Raw genomic sequence first — 24,934 nt, 5'->3', positions numbered from 1 at the left:
CGGGTTCTACTTGGTAACAATCCAAAGCAGGGCAGACTGCTGCATGTTCACTTTCATCATCTGAGTCAGATGCCACCAGCAGAAGGTTGATTTTCTTTTTTGATGGTTCTGGTTCTGTAGTTTCCGCATCGGAGTGTTGCTCTTTTAAGACTTCTGAAAACATGCTCAACATCTTGTCCCTCTCAGATTTTGGAAGGCACTTCAGATTCTTAAATGTTGGGTCAAGTGCTGTAGCTATTTTTAGAAATCTCACATTGGTACCTTCTTTGCATTTTGTGAAAATGTTCTTAAAATGAACAACATGTGGTGGGTCATCATCCGAGACTGCTATAACATGAAATACATGGCAGAATGCGGGTAGAACAGAGCAGGGGAAATACAATTCTCCCCCAAGAAGTTCAGTCACAAATTTAATTAACACATTATTTTTTTAATGAGCATCATCACCATGGAAACATGTAATCTGGAATGGTGGCTGAAGCATGAAGGGGCATATGAATGTTTAGCATATCTGGCATGTAAATACCCTGCAATGCTGGCTACAAAAATGCCATGCAAATTACTGTTCTCACTTTCTGGTGACATTGTAAATAAGAAGAGGGCAGCATTATCTCCTGTAAATGTAAACAAACTTGTTTGAGCGATTGGCTGAACAAGAAGTAGGACTGAGTGAACTTGTAGGCTCTGAAGTTTTACATTGTTTTGGTTTGAGTGTAACAAAAAAAATCTACATTTGTAAGCTGCACCTTCAGGACAAAGAGATTGCACTACAGTACTTGTATGAGGTGAATTGAAAAATACTATTTCTTTTGTTTATCACTTTTACAGTGCAAATATTTGTAATCAAAAATATACACTTTTATTTCAATTACAACACAGAATACAATATATATGAAAATGTAGAAAAACATCCAAAATACTAAATACATTTCAATTGGTATTGTTTAACAGTGTGATTAAAACTGATTAATCACATTAGTTTTTTTGATTCGCAATTAATTTTTTTGAGTTAATTGTGTGAGTTAACGGCGATCAATTGACAGCCCTAATTTTTACTGAAAATATACATTCTATCAAATAATCATATATGGACTGTAACTATACCTGGACCATATTTTCAGCAAGCTTCAAGCCAGCCTCTAGTTTTGAATGTACAGCTAACTGCAAAGGAATGCACACATTCCACACAGCAAAATCCTGCATTTATGCACATTACCTTCTTGAATTTATGGTTTGGGTGAACAGCCACTTTTGCAGGCACAATCAGTTGTGTGTAGAAAAGTGAATGTGAAAACAATTGAGCTCAGAGATGGGGAACATTTTGCCCTTGTGGTCTTTTCTCCCATTGTTGCATTGAAGAGTGGGGAGGAGGGACGTTATCAAGATAATTCGCATCAATACAAAGGATAGATATGTGTATGAGTGGGCAGACTCTAGTAGCAATGTTCATTTTGAATTCTTAGTGTATGATTGTCTGTGAAGGAGGGGGAGGCAGTTGTTCTAAGGTCACATGGTAACAGTATTCTCTTCTTCCAAAACAAACTATAACTGGAAATATTTGTTCAGAATTCCACTCTCTCTAATGCAGTGTTCACTTGTGATACAGGCCCTCCAGGTCTAAATATCTACAGTAGATTCAGGTAACGAAACTAATGTTAGTGTACGGCAGAAATTAATATTCCTGATATAGAGAAAATAAGTGAATATGGAATATTTTGAAATATAATGAATTAACAGCATTCTTACAGTGTTGTAACCTTTGTCCCATTCCCCCCATCACCAGCCTACCAATTCTTTCCTGTTGCTTTTCTTCTGTTGGTTCTATATGAACAATTAAAATATCAAAAAATTATATATTCCTTACAAATGAGATGAGAACTTATACCAAGAACAAAAAAGAGAATTCAATGAGCTATTTTTCAATAGACATTGGAACAAAAAAAGGAACATGTGCTATTTAACGTGAGGAGGCCAGACGTTTTTTAAGTGTTTTCGTTTTATATTTTGCCTTTATGCATGATTTATCTTATAGCTTTGTCCTCAAATAACCATTTAACTAAAATGACACAATTTTGTAGCCAGTGATCCATGACATTAAAGATTTGGAAAAGCTATTGATTCACTGAACTGAAAAAAATTAAATATGTTAAGGCATAGCTTCAAAATAGAATTTTATTTATTGTAAATTATATTTGATCTTACATTTTTTTTTTACTATTTAAAGTACAAAAACCAGGTACATCTATAATAAAGCATTCAATTTATTTGTGATTAGTCTGTAACTAAACAGTGGTCCCGTTTTTTAAATGTAGCCAGATGTAGTGTTAAATAAAAGCAGCTTGCACCTAAAGCATTTCCCCTTGTTCCCATGTCATATTCCTCTGCATGTACCTCTTTCTGTTTGTATTAGTCATTCTCTCTAGGTAAATTGTCCATAAGACCCATGATTCCTTTAGCAAATTATCCAGAAAATGTTGTCAGTGCACATTGTGACATTTTGTGCCACTGGTGGATTTGCTGCTATTCCAGTGGTCTAATTAACCTGGCAGTTATCTCCTGTACCCAACATTGTCATCTCCTTTTCCTGGGTTCAGACCTCCTCCTCCCCCCCACCTTTAAATGAATATCAGATTTACTATTGATTTGTCTGCCCCCCCCCCCCTTTCTCCCCCCTTCCTCTTGATTGGCAGTATCATCCAGACAAACAGAGCGCAGATGTGCCAGCAGGAGAGGTGGAGGAGCGTGTGCAGAGGTTCATCGAAATTGATCAAGCGTGGAAAATTCTAGGGAACGAAGAGACAAAAAAAGAGTATGACCTACAGCGCCGTGGTAGGTTCCTGCCGAGGAGAGCTGGCTGAAGTGGCAAAGTAGTGGCAACAGCTCTTAAATGCTGGGGCTGGAATAGTAGTTAGATAGTATTTTTAAAAGCTTTTTGTTTCTGAACCAAATGTTTTATTTGCTCTTATCCTGCTTTCATATTTGGATATGTTATTGATACTTATAAATACACATACATTAACCAGTAAAACCATTGAATTACTTCCAGTGAGCCATTAGGTAGTGGTACTTGTAATCATTTTAATAAATATGGAATTTAGACGGTAATTATGTAGTTTAGCCATTCTTATCATTGCAGCAGTTTCAGTAAATTTTCTTAACTACTTCAAGTTATGGCCAGCACTATATTTTGTTGAAGCAGTTTAGATATAGGTACTGAGTAATTTATGTCTAAGATACAGTATATCATATGGCTTTATAAACACTTCAGACTTATTAAGGCACATTCTTTTTTGGGTGTGTGTATTTTAGGATAGCTTTCATAAATAATCTCTAGTACAATTACTCTTTATGAAGCAGGTTTATAAATAATATTCTAGTAAAACACATTAACTAGGCAGCTCCAGCATGCATTTCTTTTTTACATCTCAGAAAATAGCTTCTTAAAACAGCGACAGGCTGTTGTGATAAAGAAAGGGGGGAAATGTAGGTCAGGTCTGTCACACATGGGCTACCATTACATGAAGTGATAGGCTGTCTTTCTGTTCTGGCCTCAGGATAGGAGTCCCTCAGCCTTCCATTAGAACCTTCAATAAATGTATATCCACCCTACATGTTAATGGGGGGAGTCAATAATAGTGTATTGCCCGTGGGGAAAACACTCCGTCGCGCTCTGCAGTAACACACTCTGGTCCAGCATTGACATGTAGCCACCACCACTTTTCAATGTGTCTGATAAAAGCCTACTGTCTCTGCAGCTTATTGAATTCCCTTCCATTGTACATTGGCACACCATCAAACCTTTCTCTCTTGCACTGATTTTAACTCCCCTGCTGCAAAGGTTACCAGAACTTTGAGAAACAAAAGCTTAGTCATAGTAGCAGATACACATTATTGTAGGATAAGAAGAAAGATATACAATACATAGAAGTTTATTTTCAGCATGAATTTCTAATTATATTTAAATATATCACTTTCTCAGACTGTGTAAGTATTGAGGGGAAGGTAAAATTTTAAAAATAGCTGAACAAATAATTTTCAAACTGGATTTGTGGGGTTTTTTTCCCCCCATTTAAGCAGTATTATGATTACATTGAAATTACCTATTACCTCAGTGCTATCGGGGGGGGAAAAAGCCTGATTTAACTTCAGGATAGGAATTTCTCGTAAGTCTCATAACACTTCATTATGCTTTTAGATTTTTACAGCACTCTTGTCACCCACTCTAATAACTATTGCATGCTTAGGTGTGATGAAATTAATAAGAGTTTTATCTATACATTTTTATTTTATGTATGTGATGGGTTTAATTTAAAGCCTTAATATATACCACAGAATTTTAATATACTGGGCTCAATTCCACCAGTGCAGTCAGTGGAATTACATCAGGAATGAATATAGTATATTCTGTCTTCCTGTGGTGGCAGTAGACACAGATTGCTTTTAAGTAGCTTTGTATTTAAAGCATCTTCGCGTCAATTAAAGATGTATTAATGTGTGCTGAGACTCTTGCATCCAAAGGAATTATTCTAGAGAGTTATCTCAAGAGAATGTAAAGACACTTAAAAAAGGAAAACAAATTATACGTTTATTATTTATATGAACCTGAAAGCTCCTTCAGCACTCCCAATTGCGTATCATGAAGATTATGCATTTTAAAATATAAGGTTCTGTTCACACAACACTGGTGTGATTCAAATAAAGTTGTGCACAGGATGTACACTTCCAGTGTCGCTTTGAATTTCAGCCACTTCACAGTAAGTACAGTAGCAGCAGAATGGCAGTGAAATTGACTAGAATCAGTGATGAGCTGCCAAAATCTTAACAGCCGGTTCCCTATAAAAAGTTCTGATTTAAGGGATGTGCCCCAGTATGTATTTTTTGTACCAACTGGGTTACCATTTTTAAAATTTAAAAATTCCTCCCGGATGGCGATTTAAGAACCAAAAAGCCTGACCTGTCTGGGAAAATACGGATGTATGTTAACCCTGCCTAAAATTCTTTTTTAAAAAGATGGGCCTGAACTAGAAATGAGCTCCGTTTCACATGTGTGGGTCCCCGCCACTCCCTGGGGGTTTGCTAGGGTGACCAGATATCCCGATTTTATAGGGACAGTCCCGATTTTGGGGTCTTTTTCTTATATAGGCTCCTATTATCCCCCACCCCCTGTCCTGATTTTTCACACTTGCTGTCTGGTCACCCTAGGGTGTGCACATGTGTGGGTCCCAGCTGCTCCATGCCCCCCTCATTGAAGCAGGTGTGCAGGGTTACTGCCCTGGGAACTGCAGGGCACCAGTGGATGTGGAGCCAGTTGCAGCCAGGGGCATGGGGCAGGGCTAGCTGGAAGCAGGGGGTGCGGGGCTCACTGTGGGCAGGGCAGCGGGTGCGGAGCTGGCTGGAAACAGGAGGGTGTGGGGTTGGCTGGAGACAGGGCAGGGGCTGACTGGAGGTAGGGGCTGGCTGCAGGCAGGGCAGGGGGGTGCAGGGCTGGCTGGAGACAGGGGTTGGCTGCAGGCAGAGGGTGCAGGGCTGGCTGGAGACAGGGGTTGGCTGCAGGCAGAGGGTGCAGGGCTGGCTGGAGACGGGCTGGCTGGATACAGGGCAGGAGGTGCGGGGGTGGCTGGAGATGGGCTGGTGTGGGCAGGGCAGGGGGTGCGGCAGGGGCTGGCTGCAGGCAGGGGGTGGGGCAGGGGCTGGAGGCAGGGCAGGAGGTGGCTGCAGGCAGAGGGTGCGGGGGTGGCTGGAGGCAGGGGCTGGCTGCCGGCAGGGTGGTGGGTACTCACGGGGAGAGCAGCAGGACACAGCCCAGGCCCAGCAGAGCAGCCGGGGACCCACCAGGCAGCAGAGGGAGCCCCAGGGGAGCAGGAGCAGCAACAGGGCTCGTGCCCAGAGCTAGGCAGCAGCCCACATGGCTCCCACAGCGCAGCGCCCCCGGTGCTGGAGGAGGAATTACATCACACCCCGGCCGGAGCCCATCAAAGCCTCAGTGCCCCCTGCAGGGAACCGGTTCTAAAACTGCTTCAAAATTTAACAACTGGTTTGCGCAATCCGGCTCCAGCTCACCACTGACTAGAATCCTGTTCTCTGAATTGCCAGTACAGCACACTTCAGAAATAATGATTCTGATCAATTTCATGGACACTTCTGCTGGGGCAGGAACAAAGGGGAAGAGCTATGAGGAAGAGTTTGGCTCAGATACTTATCCAAATTTATTTGGTCTGGAAATCTTACAAGAACTGCCTTTTTGTGTGCTTTGTGAAAATTTCACTAACTCCTTGTTTTGCCAGGTTGGAAATGAAATAAGAACTCCACTTTTTCATAATATTGAATCTTCTGCTTCTAATCCTTATCAGAAGCATGAAGGAGAAGGGAAAACGCACATTATGGTTTACCTATTAAAAAAGGAACTTCTTTCCAGGTCTGGTCTAAGATTCGTTCATTTCTGATCATAACTCCCCTTCCTAAAGATTCATATTCAATTTGTTTGAGTGGCTAATAGAAATTAGGCTAAAACTCCATTGAACATCCCAACTTCATATATAGTACAAATGCTCAAATCCAGCTGCTGTGGTGGTGGTAGTAGTTACCAAATGTTACCATTTGACTGGTGGTTTATGTTCAATGGGTTTTGATTTCCATGGACACGTGTCTACATCACAACATATTTCTCATCCTTGAATTGTCCTGTATCCCTCTCAGAAGTTGCCCTTCCAAGTTTGGGTTTATGAACATTAGAGGAGCACACTTGCACTGCTGCCTTTGCTGTACCTGTTCTATGTCTGAAGGCTTTAAGTCTCTAGGGATCTCTTTATGTGCACTACATTCTCAAAACATTTGTTTTTAAACAAGGTGTAAAGGTGCGGGAAGTCCCAACACACACCCTTGTGGCCCAGTGTGGTGCTGCAGGTATGCCCCACCTTAATTTCCCCTGTTCTGGGAGAGAGTAGGTTCACTTTAACAGTCTTGGGGAAAGAAGCCAACACACACTAACAAAAAAGCCTTTGGTTAGGCTGGTCTCCTAGAGCCTGAGAGAAGACAACCACTACATACTGCAGCCTACATGGCTTCTACTACCCTCTCTCTCACTCAGCTTCCTCTTCCTGTTTATATAATCCTAGGCCAAGGCAAGGTCTCCTTGATTAGGCTCTGGAGTGTCCCTTAAAGGAGTAGTACACTCCTTCACACAGTGCAGAGCAGCATAAAAAGCAACAATATACAACAATTTCTATTTTTTTAATAGAAAAGCAATTCTGGAGAATTCTTTTTTTCCCTTTTAACTTAAACAAGTTAGGCTCAAAGCATCTAGCTTAATAAGTTCATGGAGGATATGTCTATCAATGGCTGTTAGCCAGGATGGGCAGGGATGGTGTCCCTAGCCTCTGTTTGCCGGACGCTGGGAATGGGCAACAGGGAATGGATCACTTGATGATTACCTTACCTTAGGTTCTGTTCATTCCCTCTGGGTCACCTGGCATTGGTTGTTGTCGGAAGACAGGATACTGAGCTAGATGGACCTTTGGTCTGACCCAGTGTGGCCGTTCTTATGTAAATATCTTAACTTACAAAATGTCTACTCTTTGGAGTGGTAAGATTTTCACATAAATCTGTGCTCAGATTCAGACTCAATGACTTTGCTATAGCTCTGCAGTTGAGCAGATAAGCTCCAAAACAATATTAAAGAGGATTTTTGAAAGCTTTTGTAAAATGTAAAAAAAAATGATTGAAATCCTGTATTAATCAAGTTAGCCAAGTTTCCCTTATCTGGAAGGACTGGTGAAGTGCTCAGCTGTTGGAAGGATTCTTGAACATTCAGTTTAGTGCTTCCCAGATAATTGGAAAAAGTAGCTGGTTTTAAAATGTCCTCGTTTGTAATTTAGGGCTTCACCTACGGTATCATGACTTTTAAAACTTCAGTATTGTCCCGGGGGTACTCTCACCCTCAGCTTCGGGCAAATCCCTTTGTGTGAGGTGGAAATACCATAGTGGTGGATGGAGATTTAGAAAGGGAATCTTACACTGGTCCAATTGTGAAGAAATGTAGAACATTTAAAGAATAAGTAGTTTACCGTTAATTTTTTCTTCATCTTGTCACACACTCATTTTAGTTCAGGATTTTTGAAAATGAGCACTCTTCCCTCATCCCAACTTTCTCTTCTCATCCTACATTGAAATCATAATGCTGTGTTTGACATCAGAATGTGGATGCAGAGCTGATTTCTACAAGAGCAGCATTACAACTTCCCTGCAGGATCAAGCAGGAGCAGCAAGCGAGAAGTGCCTATAAAAATGCTTTTAATAGCTAGCACAAGCGGCAAAGAGAACTCTGACTAGCATATGACAAGAAAATAGAGATATTTTAATATGGTATATTTTTAGTTGTTCCCTAGTATGAGAATCCCTTTTTAAAAAAGCATAAGTAAAGCTCAAAAAAGCCTTTCAAAACCAAAATAAAGCTTCAAGCACAGCCACAATGTGGCAGGCCCTGTGGGACTCTCTGAAACCCTGCAGTTTGCCTGGCAGGTCTACCACTCTTTAAGTGACAGCAATATACATTGTGTTTCTGGCTAAGGATCTTAAAATTGTGGAACTTCATGGGCACTTGGTGACTTGGGGGATTGATAATGGGACACAGAGAGCCTTTTACCACTAGGTCATTCAAAATCCAGACCATGTTCATAGTGGCTGTAAATTAACCCATTGGTGGCTGATTAGCCTGTGTGCAATGAGTTAATCTCATTCTAGTCCCCAAAGCACAAGTAACTATTCACAGTAGTACCTTAAAGACTAACAGATTTATTTTGGCATAAGCTTTTGTGGGTAAAAAACCCCACTTCTTCAGATAAATAAGTGGGGTTTTTTACCCATGAAAGCTTATGCCAGAATAAATTTGTTAGTCTTTAAGGTACCACCTGACTCCTCATTGTTTTTGTGGATACAGACTAACACGGCTACTCCTTTAATATTCATAGTGGTGAGTCTTCCTAATAGTCGCAGTTCAGGTCGGATTGAATGGCCCCTAGAGACAGAACTAATTTCTCAGCCACAGAAATTATTTCTCCCTCCAGAACAGAATTATTACACATTAAAAGGACATTGTGGTGAAGCTTGTTTTTCCATTGCCTGTACGTACTTGTGAATAAACAGAAGGGAGACTTCTTTCTCCAAGTTTGGCAGTGGAGTCAGCCTTGCAAGGTGCTGAGCACTCCCACCATGACCTAGCAAATTACTAGGCACATGCTTACCTTTGAACTCTTGCATAGTTCCCTTAAAGTCAGGGGGTTCACACACATGCTTGAAATTAAGCACATACTTAAATGTTTTCCTAGATCAGGGTCAGAGTGCTCAGTGCTTCATAAGATTGAGTCCTGCATTTTTCAAGCAATTTTTATAAGGTTTTGCAAGTTAGTCTTTATATCCATAATTAAAATACAAATTGTTTTCATTTTTTTGTTAGCTTGGAAGCTTAAAAAGGGTAACTTTTAATATATTAAATTGGCTAAGGATCGGGTGGGTGGAATGTTCAAAGGGACCTATATCCCAGCCTCTAGTGCTTTATGAATTAGTGTCCAGGTTGCAACTTGAAAGCTTGACCAAATATATGCTTATAATGTGAAAATATTTACTTGCTACACATCAGAGGCATTGAAGGAGATCAGCGTTGTTACCTCTTACATCATAGCACTGTATTAAACTATAGTCGTTTTGTTTAAAAGTAAATAAGAAACAGTGTTTTATCAAAAACATGGGATATTGCTTTTAGGAACAGTTCTCAACTCTCACACTGCTTTCCTCAAAACTTTTACTGAAATCATATTTATGTATTTTTGTAACACTTCATAATGTTTGTTTTAAATTCAACAGACTGCTGGTTAGTAAAAAAAAAACATAGCAGTACTTGAAAAAGAATAAATATATGGTGTACTAAAAATAAAACAACACAAAAACCTCCACCTCTAGCAGTACCAAAGTTTTGAATACCAATGTGACTTATTTTTGAGTGATTATTGAGGCCTGCTAGGTATTTCACACTGTATTCAGTCTGTCAATGTATAAGCTGTACCTTTTTTCTTTATAACTTAACTGTAGTTATAAAAAGTTCGAACACTTCCCAGAACACTGATCATTGAGTATGCATATTTTAACTGTTCTTAGTAGTCTAAAAAGATTGGATTTTCATTTATCATTTGTTTAAAAAACCAAAATATTTATTGTATCCCTAAGCAAAGCTTTAAAACCTTTCCTCCTTTAAATTTCGTGAATGACCCAGCAAGAGCTCTAGTAAAGCTTTACTGAACCAAGCTGCTAATAGTTATTTGATGTTATTCTGCGGCCTTAAAGAATCTCAGTAGATTTTCCTTTTAATCTCCTTGAATTGCAGGCTCATAAACCGCTCTGATGAGCCTGCCAGTGTTTTCTTAGATCCTACAGTCGAGACAATGGATCTGCAGAATCCTTTCACCTCTTGTTGTCAGAAAAATGCAATAGAACACAAGGTCATGGGGCCTGTACTTCTAAAGATTTAATGACTGTTTTCAAGTAACTGTGGAAAACCAGGTTTCAGAGGAACAGCCGTGTTAGTCTGTATTCGCAAAAAGAAAAGGAGTACTTGTGGCACCTTAGAGACTAACCAATTTATTTGAGCATGAGCTTTCGTGAGCTACAGCTCACTTCATCAGATGTTTACCGTGGAAACTGCAGCAGACTTTATATACACACAGAAATCATGAAACAATACCTCCTCCCACCCCACTGTCCTGCTGGTAATAGCTTATCTAAAGTGATCAACAGGTGGGCCATTTCCAGCACAAATCCAGGTTTTCTCACCCTCCACCCCCCCACACAAATTCACTCTCCTGCTGGTGCTAGCCCATCCAAAGTGACAACTCTTTACATAATCAAGTCGGGCTATTTCCTGCATAGATCAAGGTTTTCTCACATCCCCCCCACCCCCATACACACACAAACTCACTCTCCTGCTGGTAATAGCTCATCTAAACTGACCATTCTCCAGGTTTAAATCCAAGTTAAACCAGAACATCTGGGGGGGGGGTAGGAAAAAACAAGAGGAAACAGGCTACCTTGCATAATGACTTAGCCACTCCCAGTCTCTATTTAAGCCTAAATTAATAGTATCCAATTTGCAAATGAATTCCAATTCAGCAGTTTCTCGCTGGAGTCTGGATTTGAAGTTTTTTTGTTTTAAGATAGCGACCTTCATGTCTGTGATTGCGTGACCAGAGAGATTGAAGTGTTCTCCGACTGGTTTATGAATGTTATAATTCTTGACATCTGATTTGTGTCCATTTATTCTTTTACGTAGAGACTGTCCAGTTTGACCAATGTACATGGCAGAGGGGCATTGCTGGCACATGATGGCATAGATCACATTGGTGGATGTGCAGGTGAACGAGCCTCTGATAGTGTGGCTGATGTTATTAGGCCCTGTGATGGTGTCCCCTGAATAGATATGTGGGCACAATTGGCAACGGGCTTTGTTGCAAGGATAAGTTCCTGGGTTAGTGGTTCTGTTGTGTGGTATGTGGTTGTTGGTGAGTATTTGCTTCAGGTTGCGGGGCTGTCTGTAGGCAAGGACTGGCCTGTCTCCCAAGACTTGTGAGAGTGTTGGGTCATCCTTTAGGATAGGTTGTAGATCCTTAATAATGCGTTGGAGGGGTTTTAGTTGGGGGCTGAAGGTGACGGCTAGTGGCGTTCTGTTATTTTCTTTGTTAGGCCTGTCCTGTAGTAGGTAACTTCTGGGAACTCTTCTGGCTCTATCAATCTGTTTCTTTACTTCTGCAGGTGGGTATTGTAGTTGTAAGAAAGCTTGACAGAGATCTTGTAGGTGTTTGTCTCTGTCTGAGGGGTTGGAGCAAATGCGGTTGTATCGCAGAGCTTGGCTGTAGACGATGGATCGTGTGGTGTGGTCAGGGTGAAAGCTGGAGGCATGCAGGTAGGAATAGCGGTCAGTAGGTTTACGGTATAGGGTGGTGTTTATGTGGCCATTGTTTATTAGCACTGTAGTGTCCAGGAAGTGGATCTCTTGTGTGGACTGGACCAGGCTGAGGTTGGTGGTGGGATGGAAATTGTTGAAATCATGGTGGAATTCCTCAAGGGCTTCTTTTCCATGGGTCCAGATGATGAAGATGTCATCAATATAGCGCAAGTAGAGTAGGGGCTTTAGGGGACGAGAGCTGAGGAAGCGTTGTTCTAAATCAGCCATAAAAATGTTGGCATACTGTGGGGCCATGCGGGTACCCATAGCAGTGCCGCTGATCTGAAGGTATACATTGTCCCCAAATGTGAAATAGTTATGGGTAAGGACAAAGTCACAAAGTTCAGCCACCAGGTTAGCCGTGACATTATCGGGGATAGTGTTCTTGACGGCTTGTAGTCCATCTTTGTGTGGAATGTTGGTGTAGAGGGCTTCTACATCCATAGTAGCCAGGATGGTGTTATCAGGAAGATCACCGATGGATTGAAGTTTCCTCAGGAAGTCAGTGGTGTCTCGAAGGTAGCTGGGAGTGCTGGTAGCCAGAACATCTTATTTTCTATCTGCGTTCACGAATGTATCTCAAAGTATACAGATCTAAACAACTTGAGGAGTCAAATGTATATATGTATCTATTTAAGCATACAAAACATAGAGCTAACCTCTCATATGAATACCAGTCTGAATAATCTTTATATCTCTCAAGTCCATAAAAAACAGCTCTCAAAAGAACCAGTAGCTGTGGAGAGTTGTAAGATGCAAGCTAAAGTACAGTTAAAATAATAAAGAAGGGCACACAGTTATTATTAAGTAACACACACTCTGTGGATATTGCAAGATTAGTAATCTTGCAGACAAATTTGCAAACCTCAGATCAGCCTTCACTTTCTATAATTAATAACTTGACAAGTCCAAAAATCCATTTATGCTGTGTTAAAACATTTTAGATTGGATAATATGTTGAACAGGGAAATTTAGAGATTAAATTAGCGTTGTTCAATTTTGAAAAAGAAATGTTTGCTGTTAGAAGCAGACAAGCAAATAACTGTAGCATATAAAATAAAGTGATAGCATGTGTATTGGGTTGTATGTTATGCTTGAAGGCTTTACAATTGAAAATTAACTTTTTGGAAGATAACCTGATTATCAAATCATTATTAAAGCTAATTACAGGTCAAGCTTCATATTATGAAAGACTTGTAATGATAATGGGTCAAATTATTTCCTGCTGTAACTCCACTGCCTTCAGTGGAAGTACACTGAGGATGAATTTGGCCCATGAAGTTTTTTAATTACAATTGCAGCAGTGGACAGGAAAAGCATAGTTGAAATTCTAAACATCAGGCTCCTTCCTATAGGGTATCTGAGTTAGAGGGACTGCTAGTGGCCTCATTTCCTCAGTCTCCTGCCCATTCCAAAGTCAACAAAGGTGTTGTAGGAAGCATAGTGGGGATTGTGAGCGAAACACTGTTCCCCCCACGTCACTGTTTCTCCCTTGGTTTGCCCCATCCATGCTTGTGTGTTGAAATCCCCTTCATGGTGTCATGTGCCCCCTCCCTCCCTCATGCATGCTACCTGTGAAGTACTACCTCCATTCACACAGCTGTTTGTATGAGAAACTTGTCCTGACATAGAGCACTCCTTTGTGAAATCTGTGAAGGGTGGCCTGTTTTTTCAGCCCAATTTATGTCTCCCTCTTCAAGAGAAGCTGGGAAATGGTGGGACCTCCACAGCCTAAAGTAACTTTTTTTCTCTGCCTGCTCACTACACCGCAGAGGGAAAGTTGGACCTATCCTGCCCGCTGAAACTTTCTCCCCTTTCCTCACAAGTTTCTCTTTCTCTCGCCCCACCTCTGAAGAGAAGAGGCCTCATAGTGAAGTCATCTTCCTGTCCCATGAAACAGAAGAAGAAAGTAGATAGGTGGTCTTTTCTCCCAAGTTACTACAGCAGGGATCGGGAGAGAAGAGACTGATGGAGACTTTTTCTTTTTGGTGCTGCCAGAAATATTCATGGTTTCCATTATAAGAAATGCTTTTTGACTACAAGTCTGTAAATTGGATTGAGCAGAACGCAAGTAATGTTAAAATATACTTCACATGAATTAAGACAATACTGAACTTCCATTTTATGTTGGACATTTTAGTTTAGACACATTACAGTTTTTGAGTAGGTGGAAGAGAATGAGCAAAGGCATGCTCATTGCCAGTGTGTGACTGGTTCTAGCTAAAAGCACTACCCTAGGTCTTATTTGGCTAATCTGTTGTCAGAGCAAAGACAACAGTAACTGAACATGAGCTCTCAATATGATGCTGTGTCCAAAAGACATAGTGTGATCCTGGGATGCATAAATGAGAATCTCAAGTAGTAGTAGAGAGGGTTTTTTTACCTCTGTATTTGGCAATGGTGTGACCACAGCTGGAATAGTGTGTTTAGTTCTGGTGCACACAGTTCAATAAGGATGTTCATAAATTGGAGAAGGTTCAGAGAAGAGCTACAGGAATGATTAAAGGAATAGAAAATATTCCTTATAATGATAGACTCAAAGAGCTGAATCTGTTTATCTTAACAAAGAGAAGGTGACTTGATTTCAGTCTGTAAGTCTCTACGTGGGGAACAAATATTTAATAATGGGTGCTTTAATCTAGCAGAGAAAGGTATAACAATCCAATGGCTGGAAGTTGAAGCTAGACAAATTCAGACTGGAAATAAGGTGTAAATTTTTGACAGAGGGTAAATTACCCATTGGAACAATTTACTAAGGATTCTTCATGACTGGCCATTTTAAAATCAAGATTGGATGGATACCTAGCACACTCATGGGATTACTTTGAAGAAGTTCTATGGCATGTGTTACACAGGAGGTCAGACTAGATGATCACAATGATCCTTGTTAGCCTGAGAATCTATGACTCTCTGAATAAGATTGATTGATTGACAGCTGTATCTTTCAGTTATCTTTTTCCTTCATACCCTTTTGTCTGTCTCTTTTAGTAGTAGCCAAGTGTTAGCAGTGTGTGGGTTAATTTTATTTTAATCTGTACCTCTTTAATGTACTGTATGTATTTGGGATAGGCTAGGTCAAGGAGGTTTTATTGATCCTTTCATTATCTCAGAGTTCTCGGATTTGTTTTAATTGCCTTCATTTAGTCTAATTTAGATATTATTTCAGGTAAAATTAGAATCACAATTTAGTTGCAAAAGAAAGTATAAAATTGGCCTGTGTTCTAGGCTAACTGGCTCTTAATTAATTAATTGCATTTTTAAAAAAGAATAATTCTTAATGTCAAGTATTAATTACGTTTTCCACTAATATATAAGGGCAAGTTAAAATAAGTGTTTCATTTCACTACTGATAAATTAATATTTGCTAACTGCTGTGTTATGTGTGTAAGACTGACACCAAGATGGTAGATCCACAATAAAAAACAACTTCTGTTCTAAGATATTCTTTTGGATGATCAAATGTTAACCATAGAGAAATTTCTGACTTCTGGTTGATAGGGTCATGCATATATAATTGGTTCATATGTTCCCTTGCTACAACAATATAATATACCACCGGGGTCGGGATTGATTTAAGTCACCAATTTAAATCATGATTTAAATCAGCAAGCAGGAAACCATTATTTAAATAATCCATTTAATCTTGTTTTACATTTGTATTTTTTAAATTATTTTCCTAAAGAAAGGTTCATTCTCACTAGTCTCACTTATAATCACTAACACATACCCTTTACACTAAATTTGATAATCCTTTTTGCTAACCATGAGGATATACACGTGTATTTAAGCAGTTCTTTGGATTAACATACATTTATTCAGATTCTTATTTTTATGATTGTATATTAAGTTAGAAAATGAATGACACTTTTATTTACTAGGTAATTAATATTTATCCATATTTGTGTCAAGCTGCACTTGAATGGAAATTGAATTTCAATTAAAATGCACAAAACCAGCATTTTATAAATTTTTATTAATTAAATAAAATAACGTTAAATGTGCTGGATACATAAAGAAAAAAAGGTAGTTTTCTCAAAACATGTTCTGCATTTAAAATTGATTTTATTAAACTAAGTATTATTTGTAATAAGTATATTGAACTCATACTTTTGCTATACACCATGTCCTTCAAGGCTTTAGAACTAAAAGATCTCATTCTCTTGCACTTCATTTTTATTCATATATTGGTAGAGGAAAACAAGCTTGCTTTCTTTTTCAACTCCCAATCAGTTTCTCGACTTGGAATGAACTAGTCATTGAACTGAACTAGTTGAATGAACTGAAATGAAGAAACTGTTTTTTCTGTAACTGCAGAAGAGGCTACTGATGTCAAAAGTTGGTTTTTAGTACTTCAGCAAACTCTAAGCCCAGGTGCTTAGCCTGTGACTTCATTTCACTGGTTTGACTTTCTTTAAAACTTTGGCAACAAATGTACTGCTTGAATATTATTTTTTAACTTAATTTAAATTATTTTAATACATTATAGTAAGTTTAGGCCTTAATATATGTTGTCATGATTTCAAATTTAATTTTAAAGTTTTTTAAATTGATTTTTATCCACTCTACATACTACTGTGCTGTCTAATTAAGAATCCTAATTATGAATGGCTTGCTTTATACAGTTAATGTTTGAAGTTGACTTATGTAATAGTTCTATATATTCTAAATTTTTTAGAAAATTTCTCTCATATCACAAGCCTTAATACTATTTTATAGAAAATGGACACTAGACTAGATTTAGCCTATTAATAATCTACAGGGAAAGGTGCAAATTACTTTGTTATATAGACGCCTCATCTAATTGCATACAAGGGTGGGGGGGAGGGTTTAAATTACTAATAAAACAACAGTCTACATGCATATCAATCTTAGCTAAGGCCCAGGTAGGCCTACTTTATCCCAAACAGCTCCACCCCAGATGACTGGGTTTCAGTCTGCTTCACAGTAGGATCTGAGTTTTTAACCACCCCATAGTTCTTTTTTAGTTTCCTACCTGGCTTCTCTCTTCCTATGGATACAGTTGTATTTAGCTGGGATTAAGGTAAAACTTCAAAATGAATGGTTTCAGAGTAACAGCCGTGTTAGTCTGTATTTGCAAAAAGAAAAGGAGTACTTGTGGCACCTTAGAGACTAACCAATTTATTTGAGCATGAGCTTTCATGAGCTCACGAAAGCTCATGCTCAAATAAATTGGTTAGTCTCTAAGGTGCCACAAGTACTCCTTTTCTTTTTTCAAAATGAATGACACCTGCATTGTCCCTTAAGTATCTGTAAATGGTACTACTGGATGCTGAGGTGTGCTTTCCTGCATAGTAAGCTCCGCTCCTGCTGGAAATAACCCTTTGTAATCCTATAGCAGACAAAACTTATAAATGTTTATAAAATATTACAAGTGTTTGTATGTCCATCACACCAAGTGTATATATGGTGGATGGTATATAGGACAGAGGGATACTTCCACAGTACCAGATGCACTCCACCTTATAGCTGTAACTTTCCACAGTTCTCTACCTCATAGCAAGTGCTGCAGCCTGCCAGTAGGCCTGCCCTGCCTCTCTCATGTCTCTTTAGGAACACTTTCTTGCTCTCCTCTTCTTTCCAAAGGTAGCAGGCCTGCTAACTGAAGCACCCACCGAGTGGAGGAAATGATGCTTATTCAGTAATAATGGCGTAATCCTGACTAGTGCCTAACTGTGTTTGTAGTCATCTTCCTGCTCCTTGTCATGTCTACTGCCCGTGGCTTAGTCTTTATATTCCTGCCAAGGAGGTCCTGCTAGTCATACGTTTTCCCTCTCCCCTCCTTCCCAGTCACTCTATGTCTAACGCACAGACACCATGGGCACTTATGCGCCACACAGCTCCTGGATCTGCTTTATCTCCTTCTCCTGGCAAAGGTTTTCCTGTGCCATGGTATCCTGATGTACCTCAATGATGTCTTCTCCATGGACAGTTTGTCCTTAGTCCCTGGATTCTTCCCTCCGTAGCCCCTTTCACTGACTTCTTTAAGCTGTTATCCTCAGTTTCTCTCATCCAAATAGAAGGGCAAAAAGTCCTGAGGAAAAGGATAGGCCAAGTCCTCCTCCATTTCAGAGGATGGTGAAATACTCTGCTTCCATTGCGGAACATAATATAAATGCACAAAGTCATACACTGACCGGAAGAGAAACCTACCTATATGACCAGGAAGGCGAGTAGATGCATTGCCCAAACTGGTTGCCCAAGTTATTAAAGACCCTGAAACTCAAGAGAGCCCCAGGCTTATTCATTGAATAGGAATCTGAAATCCACCATTTAAGAGGGATTATGTTGTTTTAGCTGCAGCTCTGTGACAGGCCATGTCCTATGTTGTAACCACTAAAGGCCTTGGGCAAACTGCGTATATCAAATCTTAGGAGGCTGAGAAAGTATAAAAAGTAGTTAAGGGTCTTTGTTCTTCCAATATGATGTGTCAAATTGCATTCCATTCCATGCTGTACTTCATCATTGCTAAATGTGGATCTGTGAGCATCAGAACATCTAAATCTCACTTGGTACAGGCCAGGACTATCATTCTAAAGCTGTTTAGAGAGATCCTGTATATCATAAAAGAATGTCTGGACCTCAGCAAACTTTGGCTCTCCCTAGATAAAGTGGTTAATTCTGGTCCTCCTTTCAGAAGCCAAAGAGTAAGCAGGGGCCTAGCATTTTGGCCCCAGAAAAGTAGCTACATCAGTTATTCTGGGCATTTATACCATGCTTGTCACAATGGTAGCTAAACTTAACAATGAAAGCTTGCCTGTTTAAACCTCCCTCCCATCCTTTGGGGTGAGTGGATGACTTATTTAAATCAGTATCCTGCCCTTCAATGTTTTGTTAAGTTTTTGGGAGCATCTTTGGGGTATTGTGAGGTCTTCCCAGCCTTATAACAGAGACATGGGCACCGCACCAAAACCATTTTAGAGAAATGCCTCTTTGACCACATTCATGAATGGGACATCCAGTGACTTGACTGGTGAACTGTGTATACATGGGACTACCAACATCTAGGTAAGAAACCAAATAGTTCTCTTTTCAATTTATCAGAACTGAACATGTATCACTACTTTCTTTTAGAAGATGATCTAATGCAAACATGGCCATTGGATGCTCAAATTTATCTTGAAGACATGTCCTGGAATAAGGGTATGAATGTTTCACTTTTTTATATGGGGAGAGGAGGAATGGGATAGCTAATAGACTTGGCTAGAGTCATCCTGGCTGCTTCCTCAGGGCAGGTCTACACTACCACTTAAGTTGATCTAACTTACATAGCTCAGGTTGAAAAAGCCCCCCCTTGCCCCGAGCAATGCAAGTTTCATGCTGCCCACACTGGGGCTATGTCAGCAGGAAACACTCTCCCACCAACATAGCTTATATTTTTTGCCAAGGTGGAGTAATTATGCCGACAGGAGAGCATTCTCCCGGCAGCATAGCGCGTCTCCACCAGATGCGCTACAGTGGCGCAACAGCATTGGTGCATCTGCACCAATGTAACACTGAAGTGTAGACTTGCCCTCAATCTTTGAGCCTCTCTCAGCTTTTTAATGGGCCTTGACTGTGATGACTGGAAATGTTTGCTAAGTTTTCTATATCTCATTTGACATGGTGTTGTTCTGATTTATCTAAACTTCTGTATGTTGCTTGGCTTTCCCTTTGAAATTTGCTTCCTCCCCCTTCTTTTTTTGTTTTTGTTTTCTTTGCTGGTGTTTTGACTTTATTTAATTTTTGCTGGTCTATTCTTCATCATTGTCCACTATTTTTACTTTTTCTCATCAGTCTCATCCTCTCTCATCTTTATAAGTTAAAATACCCTTCCTCAATGCTGCTAGATATAGATTTGGAATTGCCACTTGGCTTTCCATGGTAGTCAATATTTTTGCTCTCTTTTTGCTGTTTTCAGTGCTTGCTTCCTTCCTCAGAGGAGCAAGTGGGATTGAATCTTTTGCTGTGACTGTTCTCAAACATAAGATTTCCATTTTGTCAATGCTTCAGCTTTCTACTTCATTATAATTTGGGGTTTTTATCATTTGACATATTTTATTTTTAAAAATCATGGAAACTGTAACTTGCCTTCTCCCCTTTCCTCTGCTTTATGCTTCCCCTCTCTCCTCCAACTAGACACAGGGAGCGCCACATAGTCAATGAAACACTAGCCTTTTATGTTACAGATATAGCTATCTGAGGATGAAATATTGTTGCAGGAACTGTTGTATTCAGCCTCTACCTTTCTTAACAGTGATAAGAGGTCCTTCATAAACTCTGCAAACTTATAACTTCCATCATCAGTTCAACAGTAAGATTGCATATCTCAGTCTTAAACAGGAACTTTGCCTTTGGCTTCAAACAGTTTATTTGTGCTCAAGCACTAAGTTTTTAAATTGTTTGTTTCAACAGATGAACATTATTATACACGCTCATGCCGATGTGGTGGGAAGTATACTGTCTCCAGAAATGAAGCTGAAGAGGTTTCCTTGGTTTGCTGTGACACATGTTCATTAGTTATAGAGATCCTTCGATGAAATAACAGTTGTCCCACTTGCACGTGTTGGTTTCATCCAGCTGAATATTCAGTGGAGAGAATCGGTTCGTAAATGCGTCAGGGAAAAGGTGTGCATTACAAGTGCTAGCACCCTATCACAGCTGAAAAGGAGGGCTTAAATCTATTTTCAAGTTTTAACCAGAAGATCTTAAAGTTACAAACAAAAGAGCTATAAGTGCTTCAGTTAATCAAACTAGACACATTTCTGTACTTAATAGAATGTGAACTGTCCTGTGAAAATGGTGCTTGTTCTGCCTGTTTTCATTGATTTGAAAACTGTCCTTTTCCTGCCCTATAAATGAGTGCTTTCATAATTTTTAATTAATTTATTTACATTCCATTTGTGGAAGTAGCACTGAGCTTTCTGGTCTAGCTGACACTCCTTTCTCCCTAAGATTATATCAGTTGTAGCTGGGGGACTACCTTCAGAATACCTAAGTCTCACATTACCAGCAAAGATGACAAAAGTTACCTTATAAACACTTAACATGAGAAGTATTTTTCTGAAAACAAAACTGTGACACTGTGATTTGAAGAGAATGGAGATCAGCCTAATATGTTAAAATGAGGGAAGGTAATATTCCTAGGAAGCAGCTGCTGTACAAAACAATGGTCCTGTGCCTTTTAAAAAAAATGATAAAAGCTTTTTAAGCAGTCTTACGTTATGTATATACAACTGAATCGAGGGGCTTATACGCACAAAGTTGTTACCTCTTTCCTACATGTCATGTGTTAGTAGACTCCAGTAGTTAAGTAATAGTTTAATGATGTCTCCCACATATTAAGGACTGCATTTCTGCAAATGTGCCGTTTAAAGTGTTGCTAATACACAGAGTGGTTCTGCCACCTCAAGAATTTGCATGGTGAGTTGTGTCCAAGAAACAGGTTTGCAATCATTGCTTTGTCTAAGTCATTCAGACTTTTAATTTAACTACATTTGTAATATTATGAATGGAAACTTGGGACTAGGTCCACAATAGGATTTAGGCACCAAGTCAATAATTTAGATCCTCAAGGCCCCTGCTCAGCTGCTGCCTAATCCTGCATGTGGCTAAAATCTTTAGGTGCCTAAGTTGCTAGTGGTGAAATCCCCAACGTGCCTATATTTCTGTGAGTGGACAAGTACAAAACCACTTAAGTCCTGACACCACTGAGTTGCTCAGGATCTGATCTGGTAGGTATTCTCAGAGGCTGCCTAAGAGCGTACCTACTGGATTGGACCACACATAAACCAGGGTGGGGATAGCATTCTCCCAATACCCAGTAACCCAGTGGTTGAACACTCACCTGGGTTGTGAGTGACCTGGGTTCAGGTCCCCACTGTGCCTGGTCTGGAGCAAGGACTTGAACCCAGGTCTACCCCATCCTAGATGAATACCCCAATCACCAAGTTATAGGGTATTGTGGAGTGAGTCTCTCCTGTTGTTGCTGTTCTGCTTAAATAGTCATTAGTACAGGGACTGGAATCTGGGTCTCACAGGTGAAATCCTAACCACTGAGCTATAGAGTCACTCTCTTTCTCTGGCCCAGTTAATAATGGCCACCATCACCACCTAATTTTTTTGTGAGAAAGGGCTGACCTGGCTTAAGTGTCTAACTCTATGAGTTTATGGCTGTGAATCCCTTGTGAAGATGGGTGCCCAGCTACCCTTGAAGGGCAGGGCAACTCATGCTGTGTATGTTCTGTGGAATGTTACTGAAAAATGACTGGAGTGGCAAAAAAAAAGTTAACGTGTCAGCACTATGGCTACTGCCACGCGAGCATGGGGTGCCTGAGGACAAAGTATCTAATAGAGAAACAGTACCATGGTACATTTAGCTATGTGAAGTAGACTGATTTTCAACAGAATCTGTGTATGACAGGGTTGCATTATGTGATGTTCTAATAGACGATCTGATAGAGGACAATATAGGAGGTGTGAAACTTAGATTCATTTTTTGAGGATCTCAAGTGCATGGATGATATTGCCTTACCTGGAGAGGCTATTGACCAACTACAGCTAATGCTGGAAGAACTGCAAAAAACTGCAGAATCTATGGGACTTCAGATTAATGATTATAAAACCAAAGCCATGCATGCCTCCTGTAAAATGGAAACAAATGACCTGCCAATGCTCCAAGTAGATAGCAATGACATTGAATAGATGAATAGTTTTATCCATTTGGGTAGTCAGTTGACAGCAGGAAGTGCTGTATCCAAAAGTTGTCATGTTAGACTGGTTTTGCATTAATGGCATTTCACTATCTTCAGAGCCCTCTATTTGGGCAGCAGGATATGTGTGTCATAACTAAGAGTTCAATGCAGTAGTGATGACAGCTCTGTTGTATGGACAAGAAACATGGCCATTAAAAACAACTGAGAAGAGAATACTAGACAGTTTTTAGTGTCAAAAGTTACAGCATATTCTTAAAATCCTTTAGTTTGATTTTTGCCACAAACTAGATGATCCTGGCAAGTTGCAACAGTTGAGAACAAGTTGACTGCACTGGTGGGGTTATGTCCAATGTAAAGAAGGAGGTACACTTTTACAGAAGTTTATAGAGCTCAGGTTGAAGAAAGCAGGGCATGAAGCTAACCATGAATGAGGTTGGAAGATACTATTTTGAGAGATTTAAGAAGCCTAAATCCTCCCATCCTGACTCTTGCTGAAGGAAGACGACTTGCAAGGGACCATTCAAGATGAAAGTCCACTCTACGTGCCACCATAGCTACATCATAGCCACGTGAATCTGCTGCTGCTTATGCCCCACCACTCTCCTTAGTATTTTGTTCTGCTTAGCTTGGGTAGCCCCCGACTCAGCTTGCTGCCTTCTGTTAATCCCACTCTTAGGTGCTTAACTCTCCCCATGCATTGTACAGGGAGATTGGGAGCCTAAGATTAGGTATTGTGATGCTGAGCCGAAATCCCCTGTGAGGATCTAGCTGTTAGAATATAAGACCTGGTCTACACTGAGCGGGGGGAATCGATTTAAATTACGCAGCTTCACGTAGCTGAATTTGACAGATCTACTTACCCTGGTGTCTTCACTGTGGTAAGTCGACTGCTGACACTCCCCCGTCGACTTCACCTCTCGCTCCGGTGGAGTACCGGAGTCGGGAGAGCACTCGGCCATCAATTTATCCCGTCTAGAGTAGACGCGATAAATTGAACCCACTGGATCGATGGCTGCCCGTCGATCTAGCTGATAATGTAGACAAGCCCTAAGACACTTTCTTGTGCATAAAGGGACTCACCATGAATAGTTTAAGAAAGACAAATAACTTATTCTGTAATTACAACAGTATTTAATTTCCATAACTGACTTCAGGATATGTTTTTTTCTAGATGTTAATAAAGAGAGACTTAAGCTCAAAGAGTTTGATATCTTAGTCACAATGTTTAATTTTTTGTAAATACAAACGCATTGTTTCATTCACTCAGTAAAAAAAGCTATTAAAGCATTGTAAGACAGTTAAGTAAACTGGCAGAATTCACTTATTAGTTCTCTTAATCATCCAAAAATCTGTGACCGTTGGGGCTAGCACGCAGAAATCCCAAATCATTCAGAGGCCATATCTGTAAAATGAAATATAGTAAAAGTTAATCATTGATTAAAACTCTAATTTCAATGCAGTACTCACCCATTTATCCAAATGGCCTGAGGGACATCAGAAAGTTTAAGGTAACTGACCGGATAAGTAGAGTGCTATTTTGTGCTTCAGTTTCACTGATGTAGAAATGTGGGGACTGAAGGGAGTAATGCTGATATTTGCTTAATACTTTGTACTTTATAAAAGAGTAAAATAACCCAACTTTACTGAGTTTATTAAAACACCAAAAATGTATTAAACTACTGTGGACAGAATTCTGAATTATTTTTTTTTAAAAACTGACTAATCACAGCCTGAGACACAGACACTGTCAGCTGCCCTTGCTGCTGAAACGGAATTAGGTCTCAGTAACTGCAAGTATCTGCTCAGAACCACTATACAAATACAAAACCATTGATTAGTGATAAGGCTAAATGAGATGTTAGTAGCGGGTGATTAACAGGGCTACATGGGCGAGATGCGTGGCTTCAGATAACTAAGACCATTCAAAAAGAATGTGGATAAATGGAATTATACTGTATTTCCATACTCCCAGTCTTGTTTTATATACTTTACACTTCTCACCTTTTAATTCTTTAGTTGAGATGAGTATACCGCAATAGGAAGATTTCCTTCTTATCAATCTTCTTTTTAATACCCTCCATATCTGACAGTCTGTATTATAGGGTAATATAGTAATAAATTTTTCCTGCTGGCTGGAGGCAGAACAAAGACTGACAGCCAGCCTGAGGCCAGGACCACCCTTCTGTGAGGAACCCAGAATGATTGCTTCCAAAGCTGAAAAATATTCCCTGAA

At 39.8% G+C, this 24,934-nt stretch overlaps 2 protein-coding genes across 15 annotated transcripts in view; one reads left to right on the top strand and one right to left on the bottom strand.

Moving 5' to 3' along the window:
• DNAJC24 (DnaJ heat shock protein family (Hsp40) member C24) overlaps positions 1-24,934 on the top strand; it is a 170,091-nt gene that overhangs the window by 101,105 nt on the left and 44,052 nt on the right. For 4 of the 6 annotated variants that reach the window (XM_073347776.1, XM_073347778.1, XM_073347777.1 and 1 more), the window contains exons 3-5: positions 2,691-2,829; positions 19,082-19,150; positions 20,402-23,036. In XM_073347776.1, the coding sequence (XP_073203877.1) occupies positions 2,691-2,829; positions 19,082-19,150; positions 20,402-20,526 (333 nt within the window). In that variant the 3' untranslated portion in view covers positions 20,527-23,036. Of the gene's footprint in view, positions 1-2,690; positions 2,830-19,081; positions 19,151-20,401; positions 23,037-24,934 lie in introns of those variants that run through there. The other 2 variants (XM_073347780.1, XM_073347781.1) reach the window with 2 other exon arrangements.
• Positions 23,899-24,934, bottom strand: part of IMMP1L (inner mitochondrial membrane peptidase subunit 1) — a 73,752-nt gene continuing 72,716 nt past the window's right edge. For 8 of the 9 annotated variants that reach the window (XR_012159371.1, XR_012159369.1, XR_012159368.1 and 5 more), the window contains 2 exons: positions 24,703-24,915; positions 24,019-24,103 (listed from right to left, as the gene is read on the bottom strand). Coding sequence is in view for 1 of the 9 variants with exons in the window: in XM_073347775.1 (XP_073203876.1) it covers positions 24,035-24,103 (69 nt within the window). In the remaining 8 variants the exon portion in view is untranslated. Of the gene's footprint in view, positions 24,104-24,702; positions 24,916-24,934 lie in introns of all 9 variants that reach the window. The other variant, XM_073347775.1, reaches the window with a different exon arrangement.

The sequence above is a fragment of the Lepidochelys kempii genome, chromosome 6 (assembly GCF_965140265.1).
Source record: "Lepidochelys kempii isolate rLepKem1 chromosome 6, rLepKem1.hap2, whole genome shotgun sequence".
NCBI lineage: Eukaryota > Metazoa > Chordata > Testudines > Cheloniidae > Lepidochelys > Lepidochelys kempii.
Note: the sequence above shows the minus strand (reverse complement) of the source record. Positions and strands in the feature narration are given on the sequence as shown.